The sequence below is a fragment of the Zonotrichia albicollis genome, chromosome W (assembly GCF_047830755.1).
Source record: "Zonotrichia albicollis isolate bZonAlb1 chromosome W, bZonAlb1.hap1, whole genome shotgun sequence".
NCBI lineage: Eukaryota > Metazoa > Chordata > Aves > Passeriformes > Passerellidae > Zonotrichia > Zonotrichia albicollis.
This window is the reverse complement of record NC_133859.1, coordinates 19016602-19042431: the sequence shown is the minus strand read 5'-3', so window position 1 is coordinate 19042431 and position 25830 is coordinate 19016602. Positions and strand designations below refer to the sequence as shown.

General features: G+C 43.4%; 1 protein-coding gene across 2 annotated transcripts in view; it reads left to right on the top strand.

The window, feature by feature from the left end:
- The window catches only part of LOC141726935 (microtubule-associated protein 1B-like), a 150218-nt gene that overhangs the window by 106953 nt on the left and 17435 nt on the right, over positions 1-25830 (top strand). Inside the window, exons 3-5 of one of the 2 annotated variants that reach the window (XM_074532045.1) lie at positions 544-626; positions 14289-14429; positions 18583-24775. In XM_074532045.1, coding sequence (XP_074388146.1) covers positions 544-626; positions 14289-14429; positions 18583-24775 — 6417 coding nt within the window. The remainder of the gene's footprint in view (positions 1-543; positions 627-14288; positions 14430-18582; positions 24776-25830) is intronic. The other variant, XM_074532046.1, reaches the window with a different exon arrangement.

Genomic DNA, 25830 nt, shown 5'->3' with positions numbered 1-25830 from the left:
AATACATAAAAGGTATATTAAAAGAAAAGGCAAAAAATCATCATGGCATCAATAGTGATAGGATGAGGTGGGAGTGGTTTCAAACTGAAAGAGAATAGGATTAGATTAGATATTAGGAAGACTTTCATTACTGTGAGGGTGGTGAGGCACTGGAACAGGTTGCCCAGAGAAGCTGTGGATGCCCCATTCCTGGAATTGTTCAAGGCCAGGTTGGATGGGGCCCTGAGCCAACTGGTCTAGTGGAAGGTGTCCCTGTCGATGTCGGGGAGTTGGAATGAGATCATCTTTAAGGTCCCTTCCAACCTAAACCATTCTATAATTCTATGAATTTTTGAGAGTGGTGTTTCTGGCCCATAAGACCACATGCCATGGGTATTCCTGAAGACATGAGCCAGCACACAGTAGTTGCTGTGGCCGGTGTGCACTGTCCTGGGTAACCTTAGGGCTGTGCCACAGTGGAACATATAAGTAGCTCTGGGAAAGCACTGGTTTAAGCCACGCTGGTTGAATTTAATGTCTTCTTTTTCCTCTCCGTGCTTGCAGGTCAGAAGATTCTTCACCACAGAAGTGATGTCTTAGAAACTGTAGTCCTAATCAATCCCTCAGATGAAGCAGTTAGCACTGAGGTAAGTCAGAAATATTTCACTGGATGTGTCATAAAAGCTTTGTTAAGTGGACAGGTTGAGAGAAGCTCCTAACTGCAGACAAGAGGACAAGGTAGGAGCAAATATAATCAAAAACATCAAAAAAGCCCTTGATTTTTTCCTGTTTTCCTGGACTTCCGATAAAGCTTCAAAGACATAGGACAGAAACATACCACTTAGCCAGCACTCATTTCCTCATAACACACCAAATTCTTTTCTTGATGAAGTGAAGACAGCTGTGGTGAAGCTACAGCTGGTTTTCTTCTGTTCCTCCATTGTTTGGTAGCTTTGGCTGCATTTTTTGCATATGAAAAAGTGCCTGAAATGAAATCCAGTTCCATGAGATAAATTTAGGTCCTCAAGAAGAATGACCATCTACGTGGTGGTGATGCTAAATTGATCTATGTGATCTGTCCTTCAAAAACTGTATGGCATGATCAATGGACTCTGAAGAGTGCACCAGAAGAGTTCTGACAATTCCTCATGAACTTGCAGAGTAGAGCCAAATAACTGAGGATGTAGTTCAAAGAAAAAATTGACAAATTTAGCTAGTGATATTGAAGGTTGTAAAAATTAGTGATAATTACATTGCTAGCCAGTGCTGAGAAGCACTGACATAGTACAATTTCTTTTGTGAAATGAAATTACTCTGTGTGGTGATTTGAGAGTTGCCAGATGCCAGACACCCACAAAATCCATTCACTCACCCTCCTCTGCTACAGCTGGACAGAGGAGAGAAAATTTAACAAAGGCTTCATGAGTTGCGATAGGGATGGGGAGAAAACACTCCAAGGGCAAAACAGGCTCAACTGAGAGATTTAAAGTGAATTTATTACTAAAAAAGTCAGATCAGGATGATGAGAAGTAAAATAAACCCTTAAAGACACCTTTACATCCCTTCCCCCCCAGCCTGTCCCTCCTTCCCACTGACAGTGCAGGGACACACAGAGTGGGGGGTTTGGTAATTTATTACCGGTAGTTTCTCTTGCTGCTCATGGAGACAAGTCGTTCCTCTGCCTCACCATGTGGTCCCTACCATGGGAAACAGTTCTCTGAAAACTTCTCTGACGTGGTTTCATCTAATGAGCAACAGTCCTCAGAAAGTTTCTGTAGCATGGGTCACTCTTCCACGGGGTGCAGTCCTTCAAGGACAGGCTATTCCAGCCTAAGTGCAGGGCCCCTCTCTCCATGGGTCTCCCACAGGATTACAGTATCCTCCAGGCATCCAGCTGCTCCAGCGTGGGCACCTCCTTCATGGACTGCAGGAGGACAGTCTGCTTCACCATGGTCTTCACCACAGGCTGCAGAGGAATCCCGGCTCCAGTTCCTGGAGCACCTCCTCCTCTTCCATTTTCACTGACCTTGGTGTCTACATAGTTGTTCTTCTCATGTGTTCTCAGTCTGCTCTTCTCTGGCTGGAATTAAAACTGCCCAATTTTTTTGTTTTTCTTTCTTCTTAAATATGTTATCACAGAGGCGTTACCACTATCGCTAATTGGCCCATCCTTAGCCAGTGGCATGTCCACCCTCAGAGACATCAGGGATTGGCTCTGCCAGACGTGGTGGAAGCTTCTAGTATCTTCTCACAGAAGCCACCTCTGTGGCTGCCCCCCAATACCAAGAACCAGGCCATGCAAAACCAACACACTCTGCTTGCAGTACTTTGTCAAAAATTCTACTTATTTACCAACATGAAGTGATATCAAACACAAACAGGAAGAAACTTTCATGGTTTGACCCCAGCAGCATTTAAGTACCAGGTTGTTAGGATCCAATTATTAAAAGATGCCTCCACCCAAATTAAGGTACAAATGTGACCATATGCCAAAGTAAATAGTATGGATTTTATTTAACAATAAATGAGGGGGGGGGGACAGGGGAAGGAAGAGAGAAAGAGACAGATTAAGTAGAGAGACAGCCACCACCATGTGTGTCCCTGCATCATCCTGCTGGCTTTTCCTCTTCTGGTCTTCTCAGTGGTGGGGATCCACTGGTTTTCTTCTGGAGGTACCACTTATACAGTCCAAGTCCCAGGTATCCACAGAGCATAGATGGTGTTCCCACAACCTGGGCTGGCATGAGTACAAGAACTTCCTTTCTCACAGTTTGCCATGGTAGGAATTTTTGTCTAAATAGGTTACCCACATCTGCCTCGCCAGGCCTGGCATCTTTCTTTTCTTGACATCTGCGCTTATCACAAATTTCTACACTGCAATTTTGTTTAATGTCCTAATCCCAAACATTCTCCTCCATTTAGGCCTGAAATTAACACCTTCCTGTTTGCCAGATGTGCCTGTTTTGGTTGCTTATCTTTTGGGAATTTCCTTCTTTGACAGTGTTTTGAGACATTTCACTGCATTCTTTAAGTCTTGACACATGCAGCCACTCACTCACTCCACACTGGGGAAAAAGAGAATCAAAAAAAAAAAAAAAGTAAGCCTATAAGAAGAGTTTAATAATCAAAACATATTAAAATACAATAAAATAATAATAAAATAATAGTAACAATAATAAGGGTAATGAAAAGGATAGAGAGAGAATAATAAAACCCAAGAGAAAGAAGTTATGCACAATACAGTAGCTCATAATCTGTTGACCAATGCCCAGTTAGTCCCCTCCTGGCCAACTCCCCCCAGTTTATATACTGAGCATGACGTTCTGTGGTATGGAATATTCATTTGGCCAATTCAGGTCAGCTGCCCCAATCTGCAGTCTTTATTCCTACACGTCTGTCCAGGTTTAGAGCAAGTTTGGGGAAGAATCCCCCCAAAGGAGCTCCGGTGGGAAAAGCAGATCCAATCGGCCCCTCCCCCCAACTGGTCCGGGAGGAAAGAAAAATACCTCCTTGGAGAAAGGTGGAAAAAAACCCCCTGTTTATTAAACAATAAGACCAAAACAGTATCAAAACAATGAGACCCCTTGCCACTCTAAAAGAGATGACAAACTGAGAAAACCCCGGGTTCAAGCAGCAGCTCACTCAGTCTCTGATCAGTCTCTCAGTGCTGGAATTGTCGCAGGCCAGGGCCGGCCCGGTGGGCCACAGCTGCAGCTGCCGGTGCTCTCCTGGGTGTTCAGTCCAGAGCAGTTCCAAGAGGTCCAAAGAAAAGGGAAAAAAAACAGTCCAGGGAACTTCTTTGCCTCAGCTAGCTAACACTAACTAAAAAGCAAAAGAAGAGCTCTCTGTCCCGCTGTCTGTCCGCAGACAACACAGTCAGGAGCAGGAATGTGGAGGAGTGAGTGCAGTGTCTGAAAACAAACTGCGCGCTTCTTCTCTCTCCCCCTTCACTCTCTGTAACACTCTTAAAGGTACAAAACTTATTATTATTCAACATAAACAGAATGAGACGATTGGGGATAAAAGCATCATATAGTCAACCCAGGACAACGTCTCAAGTGGATGGACTACAATATGGGGACTGAAGGAGCAAAGTCCCTCCCACTGTAAGAGAACATTAGGTCTGTGATAGCCTAAGGAACTTGAACACATATGAGTCTATGGGATCTGATGAGATGCATTCCAGAGTCCTGAGGGAATTGACTGATGTAGTGACCAGATCACTCTCCATGATATTTGAAAAGTCATGGCAGTCAGGTGAACAAGATAACGGAAAAATTGCACCCATCTTAAAAAGACCAGAAAGGAAGACCCCAGGGACTACAAACCTCGTCTTTGTGCCTGAGAAGATTATGGAACTGTACTGGTTTAGGGCAAATTTGTTAAAGAATCTGCAAAGGAGGGCCCCTCCAGAAAGCGAAACCCACACGGCCCCTCCCCCCAACCGGTTCGGGAAAAAATTCCTCGGAGAGAGGTGGAAAGAACCTGTTTATTTGACTGGCCCCGCACCCCCCAGCACACAAAATGAACAATACCCGATGACACCGCTCTGAGAAAGATGGCAAAATCAGAAAGTCTCTTTAGAGGGGTGGTTGCTCTGTTCTCAGTCCCTCCGGCGCTGGGCCAGCCGCTGCAGCCGAACCCTTGGTGTTCCCGGGTCCCAGTCCGGAGCGGGTTCGAGATGGTCACAGGAACAGGAGAGGAGAAACAGTCCAGGAAGCAATGTGGACTGTTTAGCTAGAACTAGCTAATAAGCAGAGGCAGAAAGCAGAGCAGAAGCAAGAGCAGAAAAAGAGAGCAAACAAAAGCAGCAAGCAAAAGCAGCAAGCCCAAAGCTGGAAGTAAAAAAAAAACAGCTCTGTGTTCTGCTTGTCTGTGTGTCCTGATAAGAGAAACCCAAACAAAACTTCCACTCTTCAGTGCCGGTCTTAAAGGCACAGAACAGATGAATGGGGATATACAAGCATCATAACGTCACCCCAGGACATTGTACACCTTATCCCCATATCATCAACATATTACAACACATCATGCATTACTCATACAAAATTTCTATCTGTTCCCCCAAAATTACAAGCAATACCCATCATGCCTTCATCACATCCCCACACTGGACCACTGAATCCAGGCCCTATATTACAGAGCTGCAGGATTCCCCCTTTTCACTCTAGTCACTTAAAGCTCCATCTATCACTTGCTCAGACCTTCGACACTTACACATTTCCTTCTCCATCTTCCACTTGCCCAGACCTTCAACTCTTACACATTTCCTTCTATCTCATGTCTGTATGGTTTAATGTACAGACAATGGCAGTAACATCCAATGAACAGTGATATTGCACATCATTCTTACCCCACAATCAGATCTCCCTGAGGTACACATTGTGTTGTTCCATCTCTTTGCATTATCCACCATGTGCAACCTGGTCCCTGAGCAAAGACAACCCCACGAATGGGTTTGTCTGTACTCGAGGCAGAATTGATCCACACAGTCTTCCCTAACAAACCTCTGATATGTACCACTGGGACTTTGTCCCCTTCTATTACATTCAGGGACTCAGACTGGGCAGGACCTGCTCGGTTGGTGGAACCTCGGGTGTTAACTAAGCAGGTGGCCTTTGCTAAATGGTACTCCCAATTTTTGAAAGATCCCCCACCCAAAGCTTTCAACTGGGTTTTTAGTAGTCCATTGTACCTCTCCACTTTCCCTGCAGCTGGTGCATGGTAGGGGATATGGTACACCCACTCAATGCCATGTTCCCTAGCCCAGGTGTTGATAAGGCTGTTCTTGAAATGAGTCCCATTGTCTGACTCGATCCTCTCAGGGGTGCCATGTCTCCACAGAACTTGCTTTTCCAGGCCCAGGATGGTGTTCCGGGCTGTAGCATGAGACACAGGGTAGGTTTCCAACCATCCAGTGGTGGCCTCCACCATGGTCAGCATGTAGCGCTTGCCCTGGCGTGTCTGGGGCAGTGTGATGGAGTCAATCTGCCAGGCCTCCCCATACTTGTACTTGGACCACCGCCCACCGTACCAGAGGGGCTTCAGTCGCTTGGCCTGCTTGATGACAGCACACGTCTCACAGTCATGGATAACCTGAGAAATACTGTCCATGGTTAGATCCACCCCTCGGTCTCGTGCCCACTTATAGGTGGCATCTCTGCCCTGGTGGCCTGAGGCATCATGGGCCCATCGAGCTAGGAATAACTCTCCCTTATGTTCCCAATCTAGATCTATTTTGGACACCCCTATCTTTGCAGCTTGGTCTACCTGCTCATTGTTTTGGTGCTCCTCGGTGGCCCTACTCTTGGGTACATGGGCATCTACATGGCGGACTTTCACAGGTAGCCTCCCTACCCTGGTAGCAATGTTTTTCCACTCACCAGCAGCCCAAATTGGTTTCCCTCTACGCTGCCAGTTAGCCTTTTTCCACCTCTCCAGCCATCCCCACAGAGCATTGGCTACCATCCATGAATCAGTGTAGAGGTAGAGCTTTGGCCACTTCTCTCTCTCAGCAATGTCTAGGGCCAGTTGAACAGCTTTGAGTTCAGCAAATTGGCTCGATCCACCTTCTCCTTCGGTAGCTTGTGCAACCTGTCGTGTGGGGCTCCATACGGCTGCTTTCCACTTCCGGTTCATCCCTACAATGCGACAGGAACCGTCAGTGAAAAGAGAGTAGCGTGTTTCCTCTGGGGGCAGTTGGTTATAGGGAGGAGCCTCTTCAGCACGTGTCACTGGTTCTTGTTCCTCTTCATCTGTGACACCAAAATTCTCACCTTCGGGCCAATTTGTAATGACCTCCAAAATCCCAGGGCGATTCAGTTTACCTATACGGGCGCGCTGAGTGATGAGAGCAATCCACTTGCTCCATGTAGCACTGGTGGCATGGTGAGTGGAAGGAACCTTGCCTTTGAACATCCACCCCAGCACCGGTAGTCGGGCTGCCAGGAGGAGTTGTGCTTCAGTGCCTATTACCTCCGAAGCAGCCTGGACTCCTTCATAGGCAGCCAGGATTTCTTTCTCTGTTGGAGTATAGTTGGCTTCAGACCCTCTGTAGCTTCGACTCCAAAATCCCAGTGGTCGACCCCGAGTCTCCTCAGGCACCTTCTGCCAAAGGCTCCGGGACAAGCCATGGTTCCCGGCTGCAGAGTAGAGCACATTCTTCACCTCTGGTCCTGTCCTGACCGGGCCAAGGGCTACTGCATGAGCAATGTCCTGCTTGATCTGGACAAAGGCCTGTTGCTGCTCAGGGCCCCACTGGAAATTGTTCTTCTTGCGGGTGACCAGGCAAAGAGGGCTCACAATCTGACTGTACTCAGGAATATGCATCCTCCAAAAACCTATTGCACCCAAGAAAGCTTGTGTCTCTTTCTTATTGGTGGGTGGAGACATTGCTGTGATCTTGTTGATGACATCTGTAGGAATCTGACGCCGTCCATCTTGCCACTTCACTCCCAGGAATTGAATCTCACCAGCTGGTCCCTTTACTTTGCTCTTTTTAATGGCAAAACCAGCTCCCAGGAGGATCTGGATAATTTCCTTCCCTTTTTCAAACACTTCCGCAGCTGTGTTCCCCCACACAATGATGTCATCAATATACTGCAGATGTTCTGGAGCCTCACCCTTTTCCAGTGCAGTCTGGATCAGTCCATGGCAGATGGAGGGGCTGTGCTTCCACCCCTGGGGCAATCGGTTCCAGGTGTACTGCACTCCCCTCCATGTGAAGGCAAACTGAGGCCTGCATTCTGCTGCCAGAGGAATGGAGAAAAATGCATTGGCTATGTCTATAGTGGCGTACCACCTTGCTGCCTTGGACTCAAGCTCATACTGGAGCTCTAATATGTCTGGCACGGCAGCACTCAGCGGTGGAGTCACTTCATTCAATGCACGATAGTCCACAGTCAATCTCCATTCTCCTTCAGATTTTCGCACAGGCCAAATGGGGCTGTTGAAGGGTGAGTGGGTCTTGCTGACCACCCGTTGGCTCTCCAGCTCTCGGATCATCCTATGGATGGGGATCACAGCATCTCGAGTGGTCCTATACTGCCGTCAATGCACTATGGAAGTGGCAATTGGCACTCGTTGCTCTTCTCCCGTCAGGCATCCTACTGCAGATGGATTCTCAGACAACCCAGGCAAGGTGCTCACTTGCTGGATGCCCTCTGTCTCTACAGCAGCTATTCCAAATGCCCATCTGAGTCCTTTTGGGTCTTTGAAGTACCCACTTCGAAGGTAGTCTATGCCCAAAATACATGGGGCCTCTGGGCCAGTCACAATAGGATGCTTCTTCCACTCATTTCCCGTTAGGCTCACATCAGCTTCCACCAAAGTGAAATCCTGGGATCCCCCTGTCACACCAGCAATAGAAACAGACTCTGTCCCCACATGTCTTGATGGGATTAACGTGCACTGCTCACCAGTATCGACCAAAGCTTTTTACTCTTGTGGTTCCGATGTGCCAGGCCAACGAATCCACACAGACCAGAAGACACGATTTTCCCTGGCCTCTACCTGGCTAGAGGCAGGGCCCCTCTAACCCTGGTTATCATTATTTCCCTGGGTGTATGTTTTGGATGTTCCTTCGAGGGGATCAGACATGTCATCATCATCATACCTGGCCGTTCGGCTACGGGCAACTGGAGCTGCTTTCCTCCTGGTGGCTTCCTTCAGTTCACGCACCCGTCGTGCTAAAACAGCGGTAGGTTTCCTATCCCACCTTCTCATGTTTTCCCCACAATCACGCAGGTAAAACCACAGCTCAGCTCGTGGGGTGTATCTTCTCTCACCATCTGGGAAACGTCTGCCTTGGATACCGGAACCTCGGATCTGTACTGCCGAAATTTGGAGAAGGTCTTCTTTAATCTCCTCTCTAAGCTTCTTATGGTTCTCGTCTATCTTATCCTCTAAGTTCTGCAGACGTGTTTCTACCGCTGCGATTCTGGCATGTGTTGGGCCATGTACAGCATCTGCATATGCTCGGAGCTTCCTTGCCATGTCAAGCACAGTCTCACCCCTCTCATCCCTCTTCATGATGGCCAAGGCAGAAGCATATTCTTGTGGCCCGAGTCGTACGAGTTTTCGCCACATCACAGACGTGCATGGTACTAAGTCTGGGTTCCTAGTTGTTACATCATCTGAGAAGATAATCTCAGCCACGGCCATTTCTCTCAGGCGTTGGATCCCTTGCTCTATTGTCTTCCACTGAGTCTGCTGCATATAGAGATCGTCTGCACACAGGTATCTTTCTGCCACACTTCTTAGGACCCGTTCCCAGAGGCTGTGAGAGTTAGCCCCCCTCATCATTCCTTGGTCTATGACAGTATCCTGTTAAAGGGATCCCAAATGCCTGGCTTCAGTGCCATCCAGAATTGTAGCCTCGCCTGCAGCATCCCAGAGACGGACCAGCCAACTAATTATGGATTCATCAGACCTTCGAGTGTAATCCTTCCGTAGGCCACGAAGGTCCTTCAGGGAGAAGGACTCAGTATTGGCATCTGATCTTGCACCTGCTGCTTTGACTCCTGACTTTACGTCAGGAGGCACTGAGGTTCCTTCTCCTGCATCATCATCATCATCATCGTCCACTGGTCGATTGGTCTTGGCTGTGCATTTCCCACTTCTAGTGCTGGTAGCAACAGCCACGGGTTCAGCTGCTGGCTTCAAGCCTGGAGTGTTAGCTGCAGCCTGAGTCACCGGGACAGTTGCTGATTTATCTCCCTGCCCCCCTGCCTCTGTCTGCTGCCCGACAGTATCTAGCAGTGTGCGATAAGCATATGCCAGGGCCCAGCTCACTGCAATGACCTTCCTCTCCTTAGGCTCATCCTGGTACTTCTCTTTCAGATATTTCCCCACCTCAGCTGGGTTCTGAATTTGTTCATGGGGAAAATCCCACATTATAGGGTCAGAGAATTCCTTCAGGATTTGGCCCATATGCTCCCATTTCCCACACCACTTAGGATTTTCCACACCGGGGTTTACACCTGAGTCAGGGGTCTCATCAGCCCGTCTAGAAATCTCAGCCCTCATTCTAGAGAAGCAGCAGGCTGTATAGAGGAAGGTTACCAGATTGAATACCAGGAAGATGGTTTCTTTAACATTGAGGGGAAACTGAACATCCTTCACTAGTGATGCAACTGATTCATAGGAGAAGGAGGAAAGCAGAGGCTGAAAAACCTCATTCCCTCCTGCTCCTCCTGCGACAAACTGGATGCATAACCATAGCCATGAACCATTCATATCTGGAGCAGACCCCAGCATGTTTATAAACTTCTTGCACATTATTGCCACCAAACCCAGCAGGATAGCTATTCTGGTCACAGCCCCTCTGATGTAAAAACTACGTATTAGGGGCAATACTAAAGCTATTTCTGGATAGGAAAATAAGCCTAGGGACCAGAGAGGTATTAAAATCTCAAAAAACCCTAGGGACCAGAAATGCATGCAAACCTTTACCCCAACAGACATTATGAATCCAAAAAGCATGGCTATTAGCTGATTTAAACGAACACAGAGTAATAGCAGCCAAAATGCAGTCAAAACAGGGTTTTTCCACTCTCTCTCTCTGCCCCACGTTGGGCGCCAAAGATTTGTGCTGGTTTAGGGCAAATTTGTTAAAGAATCTGCAAAGGAGGGCCCCTCCAGAAAGCGAAACCCACACGGCCCCTCCCCCCAACCGGTTCGGGAAAAAATTCCTCAGAGAGAGGTGGAAAGAACCTGTTTATTTGACTGGCCCCGCACCCCCCAGCACACAAAATGAACAATACCAGATGACACCGCTCTGAGAAAGATGGCAAAATCAGAAAGTCTCTTTCGGGGGTGGTTGCTCTGTTCTCAGTCCCTCCGGCGCTGGGCCAGCCGCTGCAGCCGAACCCTTGGTGTTCCCGGGTCCCAGTCCGGAGCGGGTTCGAGATGGTCACAGGAACAGGAGAGGAGAAACAGTCCAGGAAGCAATGTGGACTGTTTAGCTAGAACTAGCTAATAAGCAGAGGCAGAAAGCAGAGCAGAAGCAAGAGCAGAAAAAGAGAGCAAGCAAAAGCAGCAAGCAAAAGCAGCAAGCCCAAAGCTGGAAGTAAAAAAAAAACAGCTCTGTGTACTGCTTATCTCTGTGTCCTGATAAGAGAAACCCAAACAAAACTTCCACTCTTCAGTGCCGGTCTTAAAGGCACAGAACAGATGAATGGGGATATACAAGCATCATAGCGTCACCCCAGGACAGGAGCAGATCCTCCTAGAAGCTATGCTAAGACACATGGAGGACAGGGAGGTGATTTGAGACAGCCAGCACAGCTTCACCAAGAGCAAGTCCTGCCTGACCAATCTTGTGGCCTTCTATAATGGAGTGACTACATCAGTGGACAACAGAAAGGGCTACAGATGCCATACATCTGGACTTCTGTAAAGCTTTTGATACAATCCCTCACAACATCTTTCTCTCTGAATTGGAGATATGGGTTTGATGGGTGGGCTGTTCAGTGGATGAGGAGTTGGTTGAATGGTCACATCCAGAGGGTAGTGGTCCACAGCTTAATGTCCTGATGGATACTGGTGACAAGTGGTGTTCCTCAGGGATCTGTATTGGGACCAGTGCTATTTAATATCTTCATCAATGACATAGACAGTGGGATTAAGTGTCCCCTCAGCAAGTTTGCAGATGACACCAAGCTGAGTCGTGTGGTTGCCAAACCTGAAGGACAGGATGCCATTCAGAGGGACCTGGGTAGGATTGAGATGTGGGCCCATGGGAATCTTATGCGGTTTAATAAGGCCAAGTGCAAGGTGCTGTACCTGGGTAGGGGCAACCCCTGGTATCAATACAAGCTAAGGGATGAATGGATTGAGAGCAGCCCCGCCAAGAAGGATTTGGGGATGCTGGTAGATGAGAGGCTGGAAATGAACAGGCAATGTGCACTTGCAGCCCAGAAAGCCAACCATGTTCTGGGCTGTATGAAAAGAAACATGACCAGAAGGTCAAAGGAGGTGATCCTGTCCCTCTGCTCCACTCTCATGAGATCCCACCTGGAGTACTGCATCCACTTCTGGAGCTCCCAACATAAAATAGATGTAGACCTGCTGGAGTGAGTCCAGAGAAGGGCCATCCAGAAATGCCAGTAGGATGGGATGCCACCCAAAGGGACCTTGACAGGCCTGAGAGGTGGGTACGTGCAAACCTTATGAAGTTCAACGACACCAAGAGCAAGGTCCTGGACCGGGGTCAGGGCAATCCCAAGCATAATATAGGCTGAGCTGATGTGGACTTGGGGTTGTTGATTGACAAGAAGCTTGATGTGACCTGAGAATGTGTACTTGCAGCTGAGAAAGCCACCTATATCCTGGGCTGCATGAAAAAAAGCATTACCAGCAGATTCAAGGAGGTGATTCTCCCTTTCTGCTCTGTTCTCAAGAAACCCTACCTAACCTAGAGTACTGCATTCAGCTCTGGAGTCCTCAGCACAGTAAGGGCATCAGCCTGTTGGAGAGAGTCCAGAGGAGGACCATGAAGATGAGAGGGCTGGAGCCCCTCACCAATGAAGATGGGCTGAGATAATTGGGACTGCTCAGCATGGAGAAGAGAAGGCTCCTTATAGTAGCCTTTTGGTATCTAAAGGGAACCTACAAGAAAACTGGAGAGTGACTTTTTACAAGAGTATGAAGTCATAGGATACTACATACAATATGTCATAAAAAGGCTTGGTGAGGCCACTAAAGGTCAACCCATCACATTTGCAAAAAGTTTACTGAACAGTACAGAAGTATACTGAATATATAGATTTCTCTTAGCATGCAAGTAAATCTCCCTCTGGAGGGAAATAGGGATTATTAATAGCTATAGTGAGGGTAAAATAAAATAACAGAGCTCTAGTTTAAAATATTTAACAGTTGTTTCAAAATGCAGAAGTTTATTTCTCCATTGCATGTTCCTTTGAGCCATCAGGCATCTACATAATTTATTACTGTTTTGAAAAACGTCTTGGGATGGTACACTTAAAAAAGTTATTGTGTCCATAGTTAGTGGCATCATGAGATGTAAATAGTACATGTGACTGTATCTGAGTGCTTGATTATAATTATGGTGAAACAGAAACATCCTTTAACTTTGTAGGGAATTTAACAAAATGACAGTAAATATGCAACTTCTTTGTGTGATTGATTTAAGGTTGTTGCTTTTTAGTGACATTTTTGTAACAGAATGACAAGCAATGCTGTACATTAGGAAAAGAAATTTGGCCTTCCAAAAACAGTCTGACATATTAGCATGTTGGGATACAGTCGCCCAAGGGTGTCCTGATACAGTGTTATTAAAATTCAACAAGAGTTATGGAAGGAATAGATACTTTTTCATTCAAGTTTTGTTTTCTTCTGCTCCTTACTCTATTTTCCCTTGTGTCTTTACTTTTATTTCCTTTCTCTTTTTTGCTTGCCATGGTTTTACCCCAACTGGCCACTAAGTACCATGCAGCCACTCATAAGTATCCCCCCACCCTGGTGGTATGGGGAGGACAATCAGGAAAAGAAAAATAATCATGGGTTCAGATAAAAACAATTTAATAATTGAAACAAATAAAATATAATATAATAATAATAATGGCAGCAAAAAGGTGAGAGAGACTTCCAGCCTTCTTGGTCTCTTTTGCTCTTCAGGACTGCCTCCCAAGGAACTCTCTCAACCAGTCTCCTTAAGAGGTCAAAGTCTGCCCTCCAGAAGTCCCAGGTGGCAGTTCTGCTGACACCCCTCCTTATTTCTCTAAGAATTGAAAACTCAATGATCACTATAACCAAGACAGCCTCCAACCATCACATCACCCACCAGTCCTTCTCTGTTCACAAACAGCAAGTCCAGGGAGGTGCCTTCCCTAGTTGGCTCCCTCACCAGCTGTGTCAGCAAGTTTTCTTCCACACACTCCAAGAATCTCCTAGGCTGTTTTGTCTCTGCTGCATTGTATTTCCAGCGGATATCTGGTAAATTGAAGTCCCCCAGGAGAATGAAGGCTAGCATTTGTGAGACTTCTCCCAGTTGCTTATAGAATATTTCATCTACCTCTTCATCCCAGTTGGGTGGTCTATAACAGACTCCCACCAGGATATCTGCCTTGATTGTCTTTCTCCTGGTTCTTACCCATAAACACTCAACTCTATTTGTGCCATCATCAAGCTCCAGACAATAAAAAAAACTTCATAACTTGAAAATATTTTGACAGTCTCATGGAGGCTTTGGTGCAAAATATGCTTTAAATTAAATGAGGTAAACCTTATGTTCTCAGAGGAATGTACAAACACATGATAACTCCCATTACTGATGTGTTTCTCTTTAGGTGTGCTTAATGATCACAGATACTGCAAGACACAAGCTCCTTGTACTAACTGGACAGTGCTTTGAAAACACAGGAGAACTCATTCTTCAGTCAGGGACCTTCTCCTTCAATAATTTTATTGAGATCTTCACAGATCAAGAGGTGTGTTCAGAAAAGTGTTTTCCATATATTGTCATGTGATGGCACAGGTTTTTAAGAGAATAAAATTGGGCCTCTTGTTAGAATTAGCATTAACTAACTAATGCTGATGCTTTTTACTCTTCATTATGGGCTTTCTTTAAAGACATTCAATTTTGACATAAATTGCTTTATAAAGGAATTGCATTTTAATTGGGGGAATTAAATTGTAATTTCAAGAAAGAGAAAACCAAGGAACATTTTGACAATGGAAGGAGACAGTGTTGTGTGTAAAATATACAGCTTGTTTATCTAAGGTGCACATACAAAGCAGTTGAATTTGACCGCAGGTTCTTGCCTGATGGGAGTTAGTAATAAATAACATGAAATAAGACAGACTATCCATTGGAATGGCTCTAGTTTTTTGCACCACCTACCTGTTTGACTTCTTTACTGTAGTGCTTAATATTTTGATAGTGAAATCTAAATCTTGTGGGATTTACAGAAGAAAAATATAATAATGAAATATACCAATATTTAATGCTGTTTCTTTCATGACTTGTTATTTTTCTGTTTTTCTTAATGTATTGTCTAAATGTCCCTGTAGGGCAGGAACCTGTAATAAACAAGCTGTCACACTTAATTTGGCTGCTGTGTAAAGTATATATTTAAATAATCTGTATGGCTTTGTCCCTAGGTATTTAGTTCCCAAAATTAAATAGGAGCATTTCAGTGGAGTGAATTTTGAAAGTTCAGCACTGGCAAAAGTTTGCATGAGTTCGAATGTGACCTTGTTCTATCCATTTGGGAACAGACTTTTTAGCAGGGCTTGTTGAAATAGGACAAGAAGTAATGTTTTTAAACTAAAAGAGGGTTGATTTAGATTAGATATAAGAAAGAAATTTTTTTACAATGAGAATGTTGAAACACTGAAACACGTTGCCCAGAGAGGTTGTAGACCTTCTACAAGAAGGTCACCCACCTAGTGGATGATGGGAAGGTGATGGATGTAGTTTTCCTGGATTTTAGTAAGACTTTTGATACTGTCCCTCACAGCATCCTTCTGGAAAAGTTGCCCAGCTATGGGATGAGTGGGCTTATGGTGAACTGGGTGAAGAACTGGCTGAAGGGCATGGCTCAAAGGATATTAGTGAATGGGGCTATATCTGACTCATGACCAGTCTCTAATGGTGTTCCTTAGGGCTCAGTTCTAGGGCCAATTCTGTTCAATATATTTATCAATTATCTCAATGCAGGAGTTAAATGCACCATTAGCAAATTTGCTGATGATACCAAACTGGGAGGTGCTGTTGACTCTCTTGAGGAACAAGAGGCCTTGCAGAGGAATCTACATAGATCAGAGCATTGGGCAATGAAATTTAACAAGTCCAATTGCTGGATTTTGCACCTGGGATGGAGTAATGCCAGACATGAGTATAGATTATGAGATGAGTGGCTGGAGAGCAGCCCTGCAGAAAGGGATCTGGGCATGCTGGTTGAGACAAGTTTCACTTCGTTTTTTTTCTGCTTTGCTTTTTCACAGAAGAGCCATGTGTGACATAGGAGTGAGATTTATACTCAAATCAAATGGTTTCAATGCAACAAAGATAGAAAACATGTATTTTCTGCTTTATTTAGTTATCGGTATGATAATTTTTCTTTCAATTACAGCCATTATCTTTGTTGCATTTTATTATTGGTAAGTGCTGAAAATAAATTATGTAACACAAATAAAGGAAGCAAGACACACAGAGGACCACAGAGATATGCTGCAATCAAGCATCTTTTTCTATATATCCATTTCTTCTGATTCAGTTTGTAGTCCAAGACTTTCAAATTATTCAGTTGCATTCTAATTGATATTATCTTTATGAAAGCTACTCCTATAGCTTGAACTAGTAATTGAGTGTCTGCAAAGAAGGTTGGGGTATTTTGCATGATACCATGTGGCTATATTTTGCATTGAATTTTATGGCTGAATTAATTCTATAGTTTATATTATTTAGTAGTCTGTTAAGTGCAAATAAAACAGAAACGAGCTACATTTGACCTATTTTCCTGTTAAAAAAAAAAAGTCAAATGTGTCTGTGGAATTGGAAGAACATAAAAAGTATATCATACCTTTTCATGTTTGTGTACTAATATGGAAACACCAAATATTGGTTTTTAGTTCAGACTGGAATAGAGCAATAGCTCTTCATACTACGGCATAGAACGTTTTGTTTTCTATGCCTTTATTTCAGTAAATCATGTTAGTACTAGCATGTTGTGGTTTAGGAATGGTACTCCCCAATTTAGTGCCCCCACCAAGACTCTCCCAAACCAGATGCCACCCTCTCCCCCTCCACCCCCACTGAAAGCACAAAAGGCAAAGATCATGGGTTGAGAAAAGAACAATATACTGGAAAAAGCAATAAGATAAGAAAACTAACAGTAACAGCAAGAATATTAATAATAAAAGCTGTAAGACAAAGAAACTATTTACATAGAAAACTTTGACAAATACTGACTGACTCTTCCTGACCACATTTTTCTCCTGACTGAGAAAAGGTCACCCTCCTCCTCTGAAGCCAGAGACAGTCCCTTTCCCCTATCCCTAGCAATGACATGAGGTGGTATTGAATAACACTGGGATCTGGCCTTTCCCCCTCCTGACTACTGTAAAAAATTAGCCCTGTCCTGGCCTAAGCTAGAAAACATATTTTCAAACACTGTCAAAATTAATGGAGTTATTCTAGAATTTCACTTTTGTGATCCATGAGTTGAAAATAAAAATAATGACAAGATTGTTTTTAACCATAACACTTTTTCTGGCTCTTTCTTTATCATTGAATTTATATTTTTTTTATTTATAAAACTATATATATAAAGCATTATAAATATATATTGCATAATATTATATATGCATTTTGATATATATTTGTCATAGCTTAACCCCAGCTGGCAACTAAGCCCCACATAGCGGCTTGCTCATTTCCCTCACAGTAGGATTGGTGAGACAGTCAGAGGGGGAAAATGCGAGAACTCGTGGGTTGAGATGAAGACAATTTAATAGGCAAAGCAAAATAAAGAATTAGTTCACTGCTTCCCATGGGCAGGCAGGTGTTCAGTCATTTCCAAGAAAGCAGGGATCTATCATGAGTAATGGTGACTTGGAAAGACAAATGCCATCACTCCAAACATCCTCCCATTTCTCTTTCCTTCCCTAGCTTTATATGCTGAGTACGACATATGATATGGAATGTCCCTTTGGTCACTTGGAGTCAGCTGCCCCAGCTGTGTCTCCTCCCAACTTCTTGTGCACCCACAGACTACTCATTGATGGTGTGATATGAGAAGCAGAAAAGGCCTTGATTCTATATAAGCCCTGCTCAGCAACAGCTAAAACATCCCTGTGTTATCAACACTTTTTTTTAGCACAAATCCAAAACACAGCTCTATATTGGCTAATATGAAAAAAAATTAACTCTATCCCAGCCAAAACCAGAAAAATAGAACATCTATAAATATATTTGCCTCACAATCTCACGAATACAAAACTTGCAACTTTTTGCATTTTTGATGGAATAAATAATTTCTTAGTGTTCTGGAAAACTGCCCTGCAGTCTGGGAGTCAGGAGCCAATCTGCAGAAAGAACTGTGGTGTTGTGAAATACGTGCTGTGTAAGGAGGGGATGCAGAAGGCAGCTGCTCCAGGAGGATGCTAGTCTCCTCTGGGCTGCAGTTATTCTTTCTGCCTGTTAAGGGGATGTGCTGTTTCCCTTAGATATTTTTCTGGCTCTTCTGAATGGACAGGGGCAGCAGGGAGACTTGTGAGCCAATGGCAGAGATAGTGGCAGCTCTGGCAACATTAGCTTCATAGTCCTCATCCCCCTAAATTAAAACTTGTACTGTTCTCCTATAAAGGGTAGAGGAGGCAGGGGAGAACATTGGGGTACTTTCCCCCTTTAGATAGCGAGGAAGGGACATTTCCTCATAAGTTGATCCTTTGTATTTTAAAAAATACAGTAGAAAACTAATTGTGATAGCTGGTTCCTTTAACTTCTAGGATGGGTACTCAACAGTGCAGAAGGAAATGAAAAAGGTTTTATCTGTTCAGGAACTATTATGTTCTGATATTAATTGTAATTAAAAAAGGAATTTACATGCATCTTGTGGTTTTGTTTTACAACTTTAGATTGGTGAATTATTGAGCACCACACACCCTGCCAACAAAGCCAGCTTAACTCTTTTCTGCCCTGAGGAAGGAGAATGGAAAAATTCTAACCTTGACAGACACAGCCTTCAAGACTTTATTAACATTAAGCTCAACTCAGCTTCCATATTGCCCAAAATGGAAGGACTCTCTGAATTCACTGAGTATCTGTCAGAATCAGTAGAAGTGCCATCACCCTTTGACATTTTGGAACCTCCAACTTCAGGAGGCTTCTTGAAACTCTCAAAACCCTGCTGTTATATTTTCCCAGGTGGAAGAGGTGACTCTGCCTTGTTTGCAGTGAACGGATTCAACATGCTTATCAATGGAGGATCTGAAAGAAAATCTTGCTTTTGGAAACTTATCCGGCACTTGGACAGGGTAGATTCCATTCTACTCACTCACATTGGAGATGATAACCTGCCAGGAATCAATAGCATGCTTCAGCGAAAGATAGCTGAATTAGAAGAGGAACAGTCCCAAGGGTCTACTATCAACAGTGATTGGATGAAAAATCTGATCTCACCTGATTTAGGTGTTGTATTCTTTAATGTACCTGACAACCTGAAGAACCTGGATCCTAGCTTTAGAGTAAATAGGAGTATAGAAGAAGCTTGGTTTACTCTCCAGTATTTAAATAAATTGTCTATGAAACCAGAACCTCTTTTCAGAAACATAGGAAATACCACTGACCCTATCATTTTATTTCAGAAAATGGGAGTTGGCAAACTTGAGATGTATGTGCTTAATCCTATCAAAAACAGCAAAGAGATGCAATATTTTATGCAGCAGTGGAGTGGTACTAGCAAAGATAAAGCTGAATTCCTGCTACCAAATGGCCAAGAACTAGACATTCCATTATCCTGTTTCACCTCTGTCTCATCCCTCATTGTGTGGCATCCAGCTAATCCCATAGAAAAAATAATCCGAGTTCTGTTTCCTGGAAACAGCACGCAATATAATATTCTAGAAGGACTAGAAAAGCTCAAACACTTAGACTTTCTTAAACAACCAGTGGTTACAAAAAAAGACCTAACTGGAAACATTGCTAGTCCAGCTGCGAAACAAGCAAAGTTGAATCAGCGAACAGACAGCAAGGAGAGTCTGAAGCCTGCTGAGAAGACACCAAGCAAGCCTGTCAGAAAGGAATCTAAAGAAGAAACACTGGAGCCTGCAAAACCTAGTCCAGCACTGGAAAAGCTTCAGAAATTGGAAAGCAAAGAAAAAGTTTCAGTTGAAAAAGAGAAACCAGCAAAAGGGGAGACCAAACCCATAGTGGCAGAAAAAGATGTTAAAAGTAAAGAAGAGCAAAAATCTGAAACTCCTGAAAAACAAGCTACAGATATAAAAGCAAAAGTGGCAAAGGACAAGCCAGTGAAAAAGGAAGTCAAAGCAAAACCTGAAGAAAAGAAAAAAGAAAAAGAAAAACCAAAGGAAGAGGTTTCTAAAAAGGAGGAGAAAACATCCATCAAAAAAGAAGAAAAACACATAAAAGAAGAGATCAAGCAAGAAGTTAAAAAAGAGGTGAAAAAGGAAGAGAAGGAAACTAAGAAGGAAGTCAAGAAAGAAGCTCCACCAAAGGAAGTTAAAAAAGAAGGTAAAAAAGAAGAGAAGGAAATTAAGAAGGAAAAAAAAGGAATCAAAAAAGACCTCAAGAAGGTTCCTAAAGAAACAAAGACATCTGCTGCTTCAACTGAAGTAAAAAAGCCAGCAGCAAAGACTAAACCACAAAAGAAGGAGGAACCTACTAAAAAAGAAGCTATATCTGCTGAAAAGCCAAAGGAAAAAGTCAAAATTAAGACTGTCAAGAAAGAGATTAAAGTCAGTGGAGTTCAAACTGCCCTTGCAACAGTTGGAGCCACTACCACAACTGTAGCAGCTGCAGAAATTGCAGCTAGTGGAAAAGAACTTCAAGTTGAGAGATCCCTTATGTCTTCACCAGAGGATTTAACAAAGGATTTTGAGGAATTAAAAGCTGAAGAAGATGAAACAATAGAAGAAACGAAACTTCAAGTTGCACTCATAGAGGATGAACTAAGACTCACTGGCATAGAACAAAAAGAGACCTTTGAAGTCCAAAAAGAAAAAATAGATCATGAAGGACCTGCTGAGTCCTCTGATGAAGGCATAACTACCACAGAGGCAGAGGGTGAGTGTGAACAAACACCTGAGGAATTGGAACCAGTAGAAAAGCACAGGGCTGATGACCATGCAAAGTTTGAAGATGAGGGAACTGTCTTGGAAGAATCATATGAAGGAGGAAATTATGAGGAAAAGGCAGAGACAGAAGAAGCTGAAGAGCGAGGTGAAGATGAGGTAAAGACACAACTGGTCACTACAAAACCATATATGAAGAAAGCAAGAAAAATGCAAGAGAGTTCAGAAGAAATAATGGCTGATATTAAAGCCGAAAAATATGTTGAAAAGGCAGATGATGAGGCATCAGATGAACAGGCTGAGGAAGATGGGGAAGAAGCAGTGGAAAAGGCAGAAACTGAAGAGACTGAAGAAGACAAGGAAGACAAAGCAAAATACATTAAAGATGAAGAGGAGACTGGAAAAATAGAAGCTGAAGAAGATTGTGTGATGGCTGTAGTAGACAAAGCTGCAGAAGCTGGTGAAGTTGAAGATAAATATGGCTTACTTATACCAACAAAACACTCAGAGCCTCAGTCTCCAGCAGTTGAACTGGCTTCTTCTGTCCATGAAGAAACATTACCTGGTGGCTCAGAAAATGAAGCTGCTGTTTCTGATGAAGAAGACAGAGAAAATCCACCTGAGGAATTCACTGCTACTTCAGGTTATACACAGTCTACCATCAAAATAGCCAGTGAACCAACTCCAGTGGATGAAATGTCTATGCCCCAGGATGTCATGCGTGATCAAAATATCAACGAGGAAAGTGAGTCACCTTCTCAAGAGTATAGGTACATTACCAAGTATGAGACTTCATTGTACTCTCAAGAATTTACTAGACCTAAACTTTCTCCACTTCCAGATGCTTTTAATGGATTATCAGAGGGATCCAAAACAGAGGCCACAGAAGGTAAAGATTATAATGCCTCAGCTTCTACCATCTCACCACCTTCATTAGAGGAAGACAAATTTTGTAAATCTGCATTTCAAGATGTATATTGTCAAAAAGGAAATGAAATACAAGGCACTGACAAATTAGAAATCAAAGAACCCTATCCAGAAGATGGTGGAAAACACAGTCCATCCAAGAGCCCAGCTATGAGTTTGTCCCCTTTATCACCTGTTGCCAAAACACTACTGAGTGAACACAGTGTGAACTTTTCACTTGCTCCCAATGAGATCAAAGTCTTGGCTGAGCCTGTCCCCATGGCTACATTGTCTGATGTACATCAAAAAGTTGCCAAAGAGCACTGTGCAAGCCCTGAAGATAAAACATTAGAAGTAGCATCTCCCTCACAGTCTGCTGCTGGTAGCGCTAGCCACACGCCTTATTATCAATCTCCCACTGATGAAAAATCCAGTCAGCTTCCCTCTGAAACCAGTGAAAAGTCAACAGAAGTTCCTGTTATCTTTGAACTCAGTGAAGACAAAGATGAGTCTGCCAAACCCAGAATTAGCCCTATGGATAAGCCTGTGCCAGATTCAGAATCTCCTATTGAAAAGGTTCTCTTGTGTCTACGGAGTCCACCACTGATAGGTTCAGAGGCCGCTTATGATGCATTTTTGAGTGTTTATGTAAAGTCTCCCACTAAAGATTATGGAAATCCTTCTGAGGGGAAACCTGAAAAAAAAAAATCACCTGTTCAGATGAACCCAGCTTCTGAAGCCAGCTCTGTGAGCCTTTTCCAAGAAAAACAAGGTGAAAAAAATATGGAGTTTATGGTAATTAAGGAAGGTTTCAGCCTAGAAAGGAAATTGGATGATAGAATATCCAGCAGCTCTCAGTATTCACTGGTCTTGGATCAGCGGAAGTTAGCAGGTGATCTCTCACCAACTCAAATAGATATTGGTCAGTTTGGTTCCTTAAAGGCAGACACCAAAATGTCAATTTCAGAAGGCACTGTTTCTGACACATCTGTAACTCCAGTTGATGAAGTTGTAGCAGAAGATACCTATTCTCATATAGGAGGAGTAGCTTCTGCCTCTACAGCATCTGTTGCTACTAGTTCATTTCCAGAACCAACTACTGATGATGTATCTCCTTCTTTGCATGCTGAGGTTGGATCCCCCCACTCTACTGAAGTTGATGATTCCCTTTCAGTGTCAGTTGTACAAACACCAACACTGTTTCAGGAAACAGACATGTCTCCATCTAAAGAAGAATGCCCAAGACCCATGTCAATTTCTCCACCAGATTTCTCACCTAAAACTACTAAATCAAGAAGCCCAGTGCACAGTCACAGATCTCCTGAGCAGTCAACTATGTCAGGAAAATTTGGTCATGAGTCCTCTGAGCAGTCTTTAACAATGGACTTTAGTAGGCAATCTCCAGACTATCCTACTGTAGGCACCAGTATATACCATATATCTGAAAATGGACTGACAGAAGTAGATTATAGCCCTTCAGATATACAGGAGCCTATTTTTGCATGGAAGACTTTTCCTGTGGAGCAATCATCTTACTATCAGGAGAAGGATATTTCAGAAATTATTTCAGTTTCTCAAATTGAAGCTTCATCCTCAACTTCATCAGCTCATACACATTCCCAGTTAACTTCACCACTGCCAGAAGAAACCTTTTCAGGTGTTGTTCCACCCAGACATATGTCACTACATTCTTCTTTCACTTCACAAAAGATGCAGAGCCTAGGAGAAAAGCTTTCACCAAAGTCTGACCTGTCTCCATTAACTCCAAGGGAATCTTCTCGGTACTCTCCTAGTTTTCCAGATTCACCTCTTGCAATCACAGAAGCTGTGTCAGCTACTCACACATCTTCATTATCTTTGCAAGTGTCCTCTGTCAAAGCATTTAGTTACCAAGAACCCCTAACGAAACACAGTCCAGAACCTTTAATCAGCCCAGAAAAAAAAGATTTAGAGAAAAGCAGCAGGTCACCAGAAGAACCTAGTTATTCTTACAAGGTCTCAGAGAAAACTGTTGGGTTACCAGAGTATATTAGCTACTCCTATGAGGCAGTTTCAACATCTAGATCACCTCAGTTCACAGATTATTCCTATGAGATGACAGAGAAAATCATGTGGTCACCAGGAGTCACAGAATATTCCTATGAGATAATTGGGAAAGCTACCAGATCACCTGATGCTATGGATTACTCCTATGAGACAACAGGGAAAGCCTCCAACTCACCTGAAGCCACAGATTTCTCATTTGAGACAACTGGGAAAACCACCAGGTCATCCAAAGCTACTAGCTATTCCTATGAAGCAAGTGCACATTTTACTCCAGAAAAATCTTTAGCAGAATCCTGTCAAGATGTTGACTTATGCCTTGTGTCCTCCTGTGAATATAAACATCCTAAAACTGAACTTTCACCGTCATTTATCAACTCAAATCCCCTTGAGTGGTTTGCAAGTGAGGAACAGTCTCAATATAAAAAGAAACCATTAACTCAATCTATGAGAGCTCAGCCACCTTCTGGGGGAAAGCAGCAAGGGTGGCAGTGTGATGAAACCCCTCCCACATCCATGAGTGAGTCTGCCCCATATCAGGCTGATTCAGATGTTCCCCCTGAGACTGAGGAATGCCCTTCCATCACTGCAGATGCTAACATTGATTCTGAAGATGAGTCAGAAACCATTCTGACAGACAAGACCATTACATACAAACAAATTGACCCACCACCTGCCCCAATGCAGGATCACAGTCCTTCCCCTAGGCACCCTGACATCTCCATGGTTGATCCAGAGATTTTGCCCACTGATCAGAATTTGGGTAAACCTTTGAATAAGGACCTCAAAGAAAAGACAAAGACAAAAAAGCAGGGTACTAAGACCAAGTTGTCTTCTGCATTTAAAAGAAGTGATGGTAAATCAAAACAAGTGGCTTTGCCAAAACCAGCTGTAAAGGAATCTTTGGACAAAAATTCCAGAGTAGTTTTTCAAAAAAAGGAGTCTGTGGAGAAAGCATCCAAAAATATCTCTAACCCAGAAGTAAAGTCTCAAGTGGAAGAGAAAGATAAGGACACCAAGAATGCAGCAAATACAACAACATACAAGTCAGCAAAGACTGCAACCACAGGTAAAGACAGGAGTTCCCTAATGTTAAGATTTTCTTTGTTGTTGCAGTGAAGTTAGGTTGCCTTTACATCAGCTGATAATGTGGTTGGTAGCAAACCCCCAAGGAAAGTTCATGTTTTAAATATAAATTTGGCATATTATAGCTACATTTAAATGAATGAAATTCAGTAAAATAACTTTTGCAGTCTGATATATCTGATGTGTCAGTTTGCTAAGATGCAAAGAATTAGAGAGGATACATCAAATATAAAAAACTTAATACTGTCTAAATTGTTAACCAACTATTAGAATTAAAAGTACCACTTCTGTAGGTGAAATGAAATCAGTAGTGAACTAAATTACTTTATTTGTAGTAAGAATCAGATAGGCATAATATTCTTAACATAAAGTAATGCAATTCAATATTGTGAGAGGCATAGGTACAATCAGACATTGGATGCTTTTATTACTTTGCTTGAATAATTTTAAAAATAGTAATTAAAAAAAAAATTATAATAGCAGTAAGAGCACTTTTAATGAGCTGAGCATGTACATCACATAATCCAGTTGTGATCAGTTGACCTTGGCTGGACACCAGGCGCCCACCAAGCTGCTCTGCCACTCCCCTTCCCAGATGGAGAGGGGAGAGAAAAACAGATGGAAAACTACTCATATGTTTAGATAAGGCAGTTTACTAAAGTGAAAGCGAAAGTTTACACACACACAAGCAAAGAGAAAAAAAGAGTTTATTTTCTACTTCCCATCAGCAAATGATGTTCAGTCACTTTCCAGGAAGCAGGGCTTCAGCTCATGCAGCAGTTGCTCTGGAAGGCAAACATTGTAGAATAACCAATGGCCCCCCGTTCCTCCTCTCTCCCTTAGCTTTTTTATCTGAGCTGTTATCAGATGGTATGGAATATCCCTTTGGTCAGTTTGAGTCAGCTATCCTAGTTGTGTCCCCTCCCAGGATCTTGCCCACTTCCAGCTCCTTGATGGGGGGGACGGAATGTTAGCGCTGACCTTGTGCCAGTGCTGCTCAGCAGTAGCCAAAACACTGGTATGTTGTCAACATCTTTC